Genomic DNA, 13,175 nt, shown 5'->3' with positions numbered 1-13,175 from the left:
AAAAGTGTCTTTTCTCTACGCCTTCAACACTTGTTTTCAACAGTACTGCTTTCATTATGCAAGCCTCTCTATGTCTTGTTTCATATCATGAGCATCTCCTTCTCCATGAAACTCTCAGGGTTTAGGTCTGAGGAGATGTCTTAATTACAGCCTTCAGCCAGTCATTCTTAAATGAGAAACAGTACCACTTCCATACAGGGTATCTGGAAATGTACGGAGGTATTTTTTTTCATTGTTTCTTAAACTGTCACTGTAGGAACTCCACTGGCATGTATTAGCCCAAAGGTTGCTAAAGGAACTGCAATATAGAGAGCAGTTTTTCGTAACTGGTTATTCTATCCAAAATGCCAATACTAATTCCATAGGAATAGGAAAACAAGCCAAACTGGCCCCTCCATCCATGAATACAAGATGCAAACTCTTCCTAACAAAGTCCTCGAAGGCATCCCACAACACTGGTTCAAGCTACCCGATGCTCAGCAGTCCCACTCCAACCACTGTCTCCCCTACTCCACTTCTCCAAAGTAGCTACTGCAGCAGCCTGAGCCAACGCTGTCTATTTCCTTACTTAAATCTGTGAGGCACAAGGGAAAAAAATTTAATTTGTGTTTAAAAAGGAAAAATATCAGAGTAAAAGCAGCCAGCTACCTGAAGTTTTCAGATCCAAAAGCAATGCTCTGGATTTATGCTGTATCTCAATAACCCATCTTCAAGAACCGGTGTGGGTTTCTTGATAATGGATAAATAATAAATATATACACATATATAGTTCTACCTTTTAATGGCTGAAATATGCTTAATTTCACAATCATCATCCTACAGATAAATAAAGGACTGATAAGTTTTCTGAGATACATTACACATGAAAAATGATTTCAGAATAGAAATTCACCTTTTCTCGGAAAGATTTCTTAAAAGTTTTGCTTAGTTGTTAAAATTTTTTTAAAAGATAAAATGTATCACAAGCCTTTAGACTCAGAAGAAAGTTTTTAAAAACTAGATTTTCCAAAAGCTGACAATATATAAAGGCTTAAACATCCCAATTTGAGGACCACTGCAACTGAACTCAAGTAATAGAAACACTTAGCCTTGTACCAAGGAGCACAGAAACTTTTTTGCTGAGGCAGTAGTTTTTTTACTCTGCGTCTTCAACAGAGATCTTTCAGCTTTCTCTCTGTCAGGAATTTCTGGCTTTATCCCTGATTAAAATGTAAACCTCGACTCTATGGCTCTTGAGTAGATTTGCTGTTTTTTAAAAAATGTATAATCAATCTTTTTTAACCTAAGAGGTTATCTTTTCTCATAATTAGTAATCTTATCCACCAGATTCGTACTATATGCCAAACACTCCACTAATCGTATTATTTGTATTATTTCACATATCTTCACATTAGTCCAAAGAGAGTACTGATACTATTCCTCATTTTGCAGATGAGAAAACGGAGCCTGAGAGCAGTAAGCAGTTTACCCAAGACCACCAAGCTATAAACCAAGGTCCAGATGACATCAAATTCCAAGCTCTTAAAGCACTTCAACAACGCTATCTCTATCAAGTAAAAACTACCCTAAGTTTTATTTCTTTATCAAATCCAAAGAACTGCCATCCATTTCATACAACCACCTCTGAGTTCTCCTGCAAAATATCTTTTTTAACACCTCAGAATTTATCTGGTTTTTACATCATCTAGATTGGAAAATCGTATTTTGAGAAGTAGAGCCTTTTATTAAATCACTGCTAGACAATTAAAGGTTTCAATTAAGTAACATCCAATATGATACCATAGGTAAACACTGCTAATATTTCTTTCATTTTATCAAACCATACTAAGTTGCATGACAATATTAAAAATAGCTAACACTTACTGGCTGCTTATTTTATGTCAGATGACTTACATATATTATCTCTAATGTAAAGGGTGTTTATCACCACTTTACATACAGGGAAACCGAGGCTAAGAAAAAAAACTGCTTAACTCAGCTGGTTACACAGCAGATCTATCAGATTTAGAATTTAGATTAGCCTAGGCTCTTTCTACCACAGAATGAGAAAATGTTTCAGAATACTTGGGAGAAAACCCCTGCAACTCTTTTTTTTTCTTTCTCTCAAACCATTTCCCTCTAGTATATTCCTGCTAAATAAACTAGTGTCTGCATACACATTTTTGAAATTTTAATTTACATAATAACTTCATTTAAAAAGAATAGGCTAAAAATATTAAAGTTAAATAAGGTATCAATTTTCTATATATGCTAAAAATAAAGATAACTATGCAACAAATGAATGTATATTATTGTTAATCAATTTATTAGGTCTACATTAGTAACTGAGATTAAGTGGTTTTAGAAATACTAGTACTATTATATACACATCAATACAAGTTACATCAGAAAGTTAGTTAACAGAAAACTCTTAGAATGTTGCCTATTCCATTCAGTTAAATTTAAACTTACTGCAGATATCCACAAAATCCGTAAGGGCTTAATATATCTAAATACTTTCAAAGTTCGCTATCAATTCAGGGCAATTTTTTTTTTGCAAAGTAAAGAAACTCTTTATTTTTAAACTGTGTTGTAAAAAGAAGAAAACTGGTTTGCTAATAACAAAATGCTATGAAATCAGTGAAGAGTAAAGAGAACTGTATTAAATCACAGCAAACCTACTCTTTTTTTGGGGTTGGGGCCAAGCCACAAGGTATGTAGGATCTTAGTCCTCCAATCAGGGATGGAACCTGCACCCTCTGCACGGCAAGTGCAGAGTCGTAACCACTGGACAGCCAGGGAAGTCCTGAAGCTACTCCTGAAGAGCAGCTTGAGTGGGTCCATGGAATGGCAGCATTCTAAGAGTCAGAAACTACTAAAGCCCCCACCTATTAGTTCAGGGTAATAGTGAAGGGGCAAGGGTACAGTACCTGATGATGGGCAGGTCGAGGCCCCGCTGCAAACTGAGAAAAGGAGGGAAAACAAACACAAAAGGAAAGGCACAAAGAGTCAGAAACACCACAACAAAAACCGAAACTTCACACAATATGCTGAAAGAAATAAAACCCACAGGAAGAAAAAAAACACAAACAGTCAAAGCTTTGCTGCAGGACAGTGACAGACAGGTACTGAGAAGATTCAACAGGCTGACACCTCTATCAGAAACAGTTTGCCATTTATCAGCTGGGAGAGAAACAGCTAAGCTGCTATGCACATAAGAGTGCCTCTCTGATAGGAATTTTTTTTAAACCCTAAAATAAAACAAAAGAAAGTTTGAAACACTAAGTGGTTATATTAAGACAAACATATGAAAAGTCAACTATGCTTATGCAACTGATAAAACTGCAGGGAATGAGAAATGCTTTCCCATTACAAGAAACAGCCAGGAGGTAATTATAATGTCCAGCAGAAAATAAAGAATGTAATAGTACAGATTTCAAATTTTCTTAAATTAAACAGGGTATCTCACATATGAAATGGAAATTTCACTATCTTCATTTCTTGGAGTTAAAGATTAAAATTTATCATATATATTATAAATATATAAACATATAAATAAATATATTTATAATATATAAGTGTAAATATATAAATAATTATATATATTTAAATTCAATGAACTAGTAAAGTTTAATACCAGGCATATCAAAGCAGAGGTAAAGAACACCATCCTTTAACATGATTAGTCAAAGTGGTACTCTTATAAGCTCAAGAAGAAAAAAAAAGAGTCAAAGAAGTCAAATATCTCAATTACTATGTAGACACAACAGCACAAGACTGCATACTTGTACCTGCTGCTATCTGATACTGAGAACAAAAACAAAAGAAAACGTCACTTTTTAGGTAAACCACAGAGCATTTGAAAGAGGATAATACATATTCCAACTCTTACTTTCCCTAACTTAGAATGGAAGAAAAAGCTTTTTCACCCATAAAATTTTAAATACAAAATCTCTAGGATCAAATAACTCATCAGAGCAAAATCAGACTTTCAATGGGATTTTACTAAAAAGAAAGAGAAATTATTCAGGCACGTAGAGTCACCTACTGGCCACCTACACGTTAACTACTGAGATGTTAACCACTCTCTTTAACAGTTAAAATATTTAGTAAGCCATTTTGAATGCAAACCACACAGGGTCTTATTTAAAATATTTAAGGAGCTAAAATATGTATCTTCTTTGAATTGTTTAATTTCCTATGGAGCCTTCCTTCTGTTACTTTGGGTGAACAAGACTGAAGATGAACTAAGAAACAATTCCCTGTACTCAGAATTTAAGTTACCAGAATTATTTCCTCAACTGTCACTATTGAATATAAAAATTTTTCAAGAAATTGCAGTAGGTCACATGCCACAATGGAGGAGATGACTGAAGACAGCTCTAATCAAGAATTTACCTTAGAAGCTAAATGCTACCTACTGCTCAGGTAATGAACACTGTTCTAACACATTTTGAAATTATTCCGTATAACTTAACGAGCTCTCCATGACTTATAGGATCAGGGCATGTTAGCCAGCCATTATACTTGCTAAAAACCAATGTAAAGTAGTTTTTCAGGATGATGATAATGGCAGCTAGCTTTCTTGCAAAACATTTTCTCTTCAAAGAAACTGAAGTTTTATATTTTCAGTTTTCCAACTATGAAAAGAAAACAGATCATACCTCTAACTATGGCCATCAAGTTTCAAGAATAGGTAATATTACCCATGTGGTATTCACATAGAGGGTGGGAGTGTGATGTTTCTTCATGACACTTTTGAAGGAAATGGGAGAGAAGGGCCATGTTAAAAAAATTAACCTTAGTACAGTAGTACCTGTCTTATCACTGTTCCACAGAAAGGCCCCATTTTTAAGGCTCTACAATAAAATTGAAACTTTATATATTTGGAATATTCCGGTCAAAAAGGAACTTCCTATGAGCAAGAGGAGTACCTTATAAAATTACACGAATATTAAAAAAATAAAAGTTAGTGGGAAAGTACCCTAGTCTATTTTGCACTAGTCACCATTGGCTATTGAGTTTTTCATTTGTAATGACAACAGTCTTAATCCTACAGGTAACTGTAAGCAACAGAACAAACTGTAATTGCTGCTGGCTTATATTAAAAATAAAAACTTTTCTTTTTTCTAGGAGGGATTTTTAAGATGGTAAGGACTGAAGATACTAAGGAAAGCAGCCTTCTGTGAACTCAGAGCCAGTGTTTACGCCACCCACGCTCCCTCACACCCACTCACCCTTCTGTGCACAGCTGGTAACTGGGCATGACCAATAGTTATTGATGTACCTTTGGCACTTAGCACCACAGAATATAAAAATAACCAATGGTTACAGGTTATTGCAAAAGCCAAACTGTCCCCCACCCCCATTAAGCATTCGATGATTTCACTATTTTGGAGGCTATTAAGCAATAAATTATAGTTTACATAGTTCCAATACAACCAGAAAATGGAACAGGTAGGTAGTTCTTCAATTTTTTTTCTTTTTTTTACTTTTAAACAAAACTGTCAACAATATACAAGTATCAAGCAGAAATACAGGCACAAAGATCTTCTCAAGGAGGGAGGGGGGCCACTTGAAGCCAGTTGGATTGCAAAGGCAGCTGTCCAGGGAAGAACAGAAAAGCCTAAACTGTGCAATTGCCAATGGCCCATTAATGCAGAAATAGAATGGAGTAAGCTTTAGCTGCTCTACAAAGCCATGGGAAGAGGCCCTTCCTGAGTGCAATAGCTTACCTCTCCTCACCAGTTGGGGTAGCTGTGGGATGGATGAGACTGGACTATGGCAACTTGGGATGTGAGAAGAAAATGCAATCCTGCCAAATTCCAAACCCAACTTCACCCTCCCAGCACCAACACAAACGAAATAAAGAAAACTGGACCCAAAACAACAAGCAAGAGTAGTGCAGGGTCTGCTAGTCTTGCATGTGTTTTGGGGTATGTAATGGAATGTTATGTGTGTGGCTTTTAGTAATGGGGGTGGTAATGGTCACTAGCAGAGCAGATGGCAAAAATTGCATAGAGGATAGTATCTGAAGATAGTTTATGACCACAGAAAAATGGCTGACAACTATAGACAGTTTTCCCTTTGATAACCAATTATAAAATGAAAGAGGGAAAAAGAAGCCTTTTAAAAAGAAATTTATCTCTTAAAATCAAATTCATCTCAAAGGGATATCCCTCTAAACCCCAAATTACTCCTGTCTAATTCCCAATAGAGAAGACCCACCCAATTTGTTATTCTTTTCCCCATAATGCCCGGCAAAAACTGCCATGCCAGGTTAGACTTTCAGAGAGGATGCAATCAATGCATTTGTGTTCATCAGCCAATAAACGGATGTGGTCAAAAATAATGCGTGCCGGGGGCACCACTGCCTGCAAGAAGTACAGCTTGTTATATTGCTTACAATGCAGTATTTTATCCAGCCTCTTCCAGCCAAGGACCTGTAAACGGGAGTCTGTTCCAAAACCTTCCTCCTCTTCCAGTTGTCTGTGCAATGTATTGGCACTGTTCTGCTGGGCTGTCAAAAAAACTGGTTTAGAGATGCAGCTCTTCAGTCAGGTTTTGCGCCAGTTCTAACCATGTAAATTCTTTTCTTTCCCAATAATTATACAAGGCGTAGAGGGGTTAAAAGGGCCATAGAATTCTTTGCAATAACAGCTTACCATAATGTTCCATGTTTAGTGATTAGAACTGGGGCCTATCTAAAGTAATCTGGCGAGATCTCAAGGCCCACTCTAAGTGGTCAAGTGTCCACATTCCCAAACCACTCTCAGAACAAAACTTGCATCAGACATCTTGTTGACCATTGCAGCAAAAAAGTAAACAAACAAAAAAAACCAGACAAGCAAATGAGCAACTAGGACCACAGTCCCACCTCTTTAGAAGGGCTCCTCCACCCCCGGGGAACCAGGGCCTAAGAAAAGGGCCTGAAGAAGAGGGCCACAGGGAAAGGAAGGCAGGAAGAGGACCAGAGAGAGAGCACATCTGAGAGAAGTCTGCGACCTTACAGCTCTTTGAGGAATTCTGTCATTTACTTCAAAATTCCTAAATTCATGCATAAAATCAAATGAACAGAAGCTAATGCAATGAAATATTCCTGTACTACAGGCAAAAAAGCAGAGGTGGAGAACCAAAAGAAGATCCCTGTACTCTGAGAAAAACACAGAGCGGAGATCCAAGTAGGGGCGTGAGAGACAATGAGATGTGACAGAAGCACCTGCTAGCAAACACTAATCATGCAGGGCAGGCAACACCATCCTAAGGAAAGGACTGCTGAAGCCACTGCACACTTTTGTGAAACAGAAGGATGAACCTTGAGTAAATTCTCTGTCTTTGCCATACTTATTGCAATCCATGTAAAAGATGAGCAAAGAGGATGACAGCATTTATACTTCTATGACAATTTATTTACCATCTGAAGAAATAAATACACCATTGGTGTAAGTCATGCATATGTCCACACAGTCAAATAGTTAGAACTGATCTAATAATACTGATTCAAAAGGTGTACTTCCCTAGGCACTAGAATGTCAGATTCCAATTAATGAAATGTAATTTATTTTCAAAATCATGCTTTACACGTCTCCTGAATTTTGAACGGTACAAACAAAAACTTAAGAGCTGAAATGAAGTGAACTTGAATGTAACTAGAACTTGAATGACACAGAAAAGTAAAGGAAAAAAAAAGAAAAAGGGAAAAGGCTCCACTTGTTCTTTTCTTAATAAATTTAAATAATTCCCATAGAAAAGGTCTGAAAATGCAATGCTATCCAATAGTAACAGTAATAATAATTTTAACAATTGTCTTTGTAATACATTTCTAAAATCAAATAAAAATATGAACCAAAAGAACCTAAGCTACAACAAACACAAACTTAGGTGGAGAACATTTTCTACAACAACCTTCTGCTTACTTACCGGAGAACGGGTTTGAGGTTGTGAATTCATTGTCTGAGGAGCTTGAGGATAGACCAACGTGGTTGGACCTGCATTCTGTCCAGAGGGATAAGGGGTCTGTCAAAGAATGACAAGAACAGTATCACCCTGTGAGTAAATATGGCACGGGTAATTCAATTCCAAAGAGTTTAAGAGTTTAGAAAAGTGTTCATTAATGTGGTTTACAGCTCTGTTTTAAAAGACCTAATTTTATCACAATATCCAGCAATTCAGAATCAGTGCAATCTTTTTAGAATTTATCTTAAATCTCTGATGAGAAGCAACTTCATCACACAACTCAGAATGGTGAGCAATTTAAAACTGATGAATACTTTATTTCAGACTGGTTGACTACAGTTAACTGATGCCTCAGAAAGTGAACTGCAGATCAGGTGGGGAACACGACTTTAACTTCAATATACAGTTAGTGGTATATTGCAGCCATGAAATTAAAAGACGCTTACTCCTTGGAAGGAAAGTTATGACCAACCTAGACATCATATTCAAAAGCAGAGACAATACTTTGCCAACAAAGGTCCGTCTAGTCAAGGCTATGGTTTTCCCAGTGGTCATATATGGATGTGAGAGTTGGACTGTGAAGAAGGCTGAGCACCAAAGAATTGATGCTTTTGAACTGTAGTGTTGGAGAAGACTCTTGAGAGTCCCTTGGACTGCAAGGAGATCCAACCAGTCCATCCTAAAGGAGATCAGTCCTGGGATTTCTTTGGAAGGAATGATGCTAAAGCTGAAACTCCAGTACTTTAGCCACCTGATGAGAAGAGCTGACTCACTGGAAAAGATCCTGATGCTGGGAGGGATTGGGGGCAGGAGGAGAAGGGGACAACAGAGGATGAGATGGCTGGATGGCATCACCGACTAGATGGATGTGAGTTTGGGTGAACTTCGGCAGTAGGTGATGGACAGGGAGGCCTGGCATGCTGCAGTTCATGGGGTCACAAGGAGTCAGACATGACTGAGCGACTGAACTGAACTGAACAGTAGTAAACTGAAGTGTAAACTTCTGGCTGTTGAGGTAATAAATACAGTTGTTGAGATGTACCACTTATGAAAACACGAGAAATGTTATCTCTTTCTACTCAAAAAGTTAGGTGAGGACTCTCCCCTCTCATAGCTAGTATGCTGCTAAGTCGCTTCAGTCATGTCCGACTCAGTGTGACCCCACAGACGAAAGCCCACCAGGCTCTGCCATCCCCGGGATTCTCCAGGCAAGAACACTGGAGTGGGTTGCCATTTCCTTCTCCAATGCATGAAAGGGAAAAGTGAAAGTGAAGTTGCTCAGTCGTGTCCGACTCTTTGCGACCCCACGGACCGCAGCCTTCCAGGCTCCTCCATCCATGGGATTTTCCAGGCAAGAGTACTGGAGTGGGGTGCCATTGCCTTCTCTGAAACACAGTATACTACAGGAAAAAAAGAACAACCAAGATTTTTTCACTGAAGATGCTGAAAATGTGCATGCTGGACATATTTCATCTTATTCAAACTTCTGACTAATATTTTCCACACTAGAGCCAGTTGTCAACACTGCAAAACAAGTACGTGAATTAACATTCAGGCTCGAGTTCTTTCATTCTGTAATACTCCCTTACTGTCCACACAAAGCTGGTGTTCTATAAATACTGAGACTCTATCATTCCTCTCAAAATGGGTATTAATAAAACAAAGAATTTATTTTCCTTTACCTTGGAATTACTCTTTGAAACAGACAAAAAATAATCAAGTACTTCCCATATCTAAATAATATGTATGCCAAGAGCTGATGCATACTCTGTACACAAGCAGCTCTACCTGAATGCAAAGCAGAACACGGGACGACTGCCACGCATGGATATATGCTGCTGTGCCATTCAGTTCAGTTCAGTCGCTCAGTCGTGTCCGACTCTGCGACCCCATGAATCGCAGCACGCCAGGCCTCCCTGTCCATCACCAACTCCCAGAGTTCACTCAGACTCACGTCCATTGTGTCAGTGATGCCATCTGGCCATCTCATCCTCTGTCGTCCCTTTCTCCTCCTGCCCCCAATCCCTCCCAGCATCAGAGTCTTTTCCAGTGAGTCAACTCTTCACATGAGGTAGCCAAAGGACTGGAGTTTCAGCTTTAGCATCATTCCTTCCAAAGAAATCCCAGGGCTGATCTCCTTCAGAATGGACTGGTTGGATCTCCTTGCAGTCCAAGGGACTCTCAAGAGTCTTCTCCAACACCACAGTTCAAAAGCATCAATTCTTCAGCGCTCAGCCTTCTTCACAGTCCCACTCTCACATCCATACATGACCACTGGAAAAACCATAGCCTTGACTAGACGGACATTTGTTGGCAAAGTGATGTCTCTGCTTTTGAATATGCTATCTAGGTTGGTCATAACCTTCCTTCCAAGGAGTAAGCGTCTTTTAATTTCATGGCTGCAGTCATCATCTGCAGTGACTTTGGAGCCCAGAAAAATAAAGCCTGACACTGTTTCTACTGTTTCCCCATCTATTTCCCATGAAGTGATGGGACCGGATGCCATGATCTTCATTTCTGAATGTTGAGCTTTAAGCCAACTTTTTCACTCTCCACTTTCACTTTCATCAAGAGGCTTTTTAGTTCCTCTTCACTTTCTGCCATAAGGGTGGTGTCTTCTGCATGTCTGAGGTTATTGATATTTCTCCCGGCAATCTTGATTCCAGCTTGTGTTTCTTCCAGTCCAGCGTTTCTCATGATGTACTCTGCATATACGTTAAATAAGCACGGTGACAATATACAGCCTTGACGTACTCCTTTTCCTACTTGGAACCAGTCTGTTGTTCCATGTCCAGTTCTAACTGTTGCTTCCTGACCTGCATACAGATTTCTCAAGAGGCAGGTCAGGTGGTCTGGTATTCCCATCTCTTTCAGAATTTCCCACAGTTTATTGTGATACACACAGTCAAAGGCTTTGGCATAGTCAATAAAGCAGAAACGGATGTTTTTCTGGAACTCTCTTTCTTTTTCCATGATCCAGAGGATGTTGGCAATTTGATCTCTGGTTCCTCTGCCTTTTCTAAAACCAGCTTGAACATCTGGAAGTTCACGGTTCACGTACTGCTGAAGCCTGGCTTGGAGAATTTTGAGCATTACTTTACTAGCAAGTGAGATGAGTGCAATTGTGCGGTAGTTTGAGCATTCTTTGGCATTGCCTTCCTTTGGGATCAGAATGAAAACTGACCTTTTCCAGTCCTGTGGCCACTGCTGAGTTTTCCAAATTTGCTGGCATATTGAGTGCAGCACTTTCACAGCACCTTTCAGGATTTGAAACAGCTCCACTGGAATTCCATCACCTCCACTAGCTTTGTTCGTAGTGATGCTTTCTAAGGCCCACTTGACTTCACATTCCAGGATGTCTGGCTCTAGGTCAGTGATCACACCATCGTGATTATCTGGGTCGTGAAGATCTTTTTTGTACAGGTCTTCTGTGTATTCTTGCCACCTCTTCTTAATATCTTCTGCTTCTGTTAGTCCCTACCATTTCTGTCCTTTATCGAGCCCATCTTTGCATGAAATGTTCCCTTGGTATCTCTAATTTTCTTGAAGAGATCTCTAGTCTTTCCCATTCTGTTGTTTTCCTCTATTTCTTTGCATTGATCGCTGAAGAAGGCTTTCTTATCTCTTCTTGCTGTTCTTTGGAACTCTGCATTCAGATGTTTATGTCTTTCCTTTTCTCCTTTGCTTTTCGGTTCTCTTCTTTTCACAGCTATTTGTAAGGCCTCCCCAGACAGCTGTTTTGCTTTTACTTTAATAGGTGCATTGATGAAGAAATTCTGCCAACAGATTACTCAGCTTTCTCACAGAAAATCTTTCCATTCTTTGTGACTGATTTTAGAAATTCCATAGGAATGATATGACTTGTACCTATTGCTGAGGCAGGGGGGATAGCTATGAGAGATGCCTCTATGCTTTTCTTCTGCATTTCATGACATAACTAACCAAGTTCACTGATTAAATTATTCTGGAGGAACTTGTTTAACATACTATTAACATACTATTTAACATACTATTTCATACTTCGTTGAAAAATATTGCTAAAGCTTGAATGGGAACAGTCTTTGCCCATGATTTATAGCATCAAATGCATAGGAGACAAGGGACAGTCACCACAGATTTTACTTACACTTTTCCGTTTCAAATAGCTTCAAAGTTATTACAAAGATTTACTTCTCCAAGGATGTGTACATGAATACTTTATATTTAAACGGCAATCCAGTTCATTGTAGTTTACAAGAGGTACAGACATAGTCTCATTTTCATTACTATTTTCAAGTTTCAATGAAAGCTCCTAAGTTAATCATTTTTATTAACTGGACGTACTAAAAAAAAAACAGGAAAAAGTGGTAACTGACAATCTGTTAAGGAAATGCCAGTGAAGGAAGATAAGCCAATCAAAACACACTTTGTACTGCACATATAACCTTTAAGAATAATAACTATTTAAAAAACAGTGACTGGGACAATTAAAGATAGAGATTTGAGAATGAATTCCATGTAACACAGAACACACTAACAGCATCTTAGGTCCAGATGCTGGCAGTTTTCAAAATAAGGGTATGTGAAAAAAATTAGTAAGAAGTTTCAATTTTCAAAATATGAAAGAAGGAAATTAAGCAAACAATTACAGAATTTAGAGAGCTGTTAATATGCTTCACACACAATTCGAAGCACTTCGCATACTACATGGAGACGAAAGGTTAGCATTCCTGCTTTAAAACGCTCACTTCCCCTTACATAAATAACATAAACACAAAATTCACACTGCATGTGTGCAGACGCACACAAATCTAGTTTAAGAATTAAGCAGCCGTAGCCTTTCAAACGTCTATCAGATGATACTCACCCCATTTAAAATAAGCTTGCACATTTATTCCACAATTCCATCTCAAAAAATTTACCCTAAGGATAAATTCATGATGGGAAAGAATAAAGAAGAACTGCATATTCCATTTACAAAAGAGAGGTTAAAGTACACTATATTCAATCAAAGAGAGAATGTAGTGTAATTTTTGAGGTAAGAAAAAAATGAGGAAAATCTATCTAAACTATCATGGAAAGACATCTATAATATTAGTGACATAAGCAAATCACAGAATTAGTCAGAATAAAAACCCTATCTGTATAGTATTTTTTGATATATACAAACAGGATACTTAAAAAGATGTCTTGGGAAGATATATAGCACACTTAAAATTGCGATTTCACAGAAATGTAACTGAAAGGGGGATACAGGATAC

General features: G+C 38.1%; 1 protein-coding gene across 20 annotated transcripts in view; it reads right to left on the bottom strand.

Annotated features, from left to right (window-relative positions):
• EIF4G3 (eukaryotic translation initiation factor 4 gamma 3) overlaps positions 1–13,175 on the bottom strand; it is a 354,405-nt gene that overhangs the window by 174,439 nt on the left and 166,791 nt on the right. For 11 of the 20 annotated variants that reach the window (XM_070777387.1, XM_070777392.1, XM_070777394.1 and 8 more), the window contains 3 exons: positions 7,900–7,995; positions 6,386–6,499; positions 2,910–2,942 (listed from right to left, as the gene is read on the bottom strand). In XM_070777387.1, coding sequence (XP_070633488.1) covers positions 2,910–2,942; positions 6,386–6,499; positions 7,900–7,995 — 243 coding nt within the window. The remainder of the gene's footprint in view (positions 1–2,909; positions 2,943–6,385; positions 6,500–7,899; positions 7,996–13,175) is intronic. The other 9 variants (XM_070777414.1, XM_070777434.1, XM_070777447.1 and 6 more) reach the window with 3 other exon arrangements.

This window comes from Bos indicus, chromosome 2 (genome assembly GCF_029378745.1).
Source record: "Bos indicus isolate NIAB-ARS_2022 breed Sahiwal x Tharparkar chromosome 2, NIAB-ARS_B.indTharparkar_mat_pri_1.0, whole genome shotgun sequence".
In the NCBI taxonomy this organism is placed as follows: Eukaryota; Metazoa; Chordata; class Mammalia; order Artiodactyla; family Bovidae; genus Bos; species Bos indicus.
Note: the sequence above shows the minus strand (reverse complement) of the source record. Positions and strands in the feature narration are given on the sequence as shown.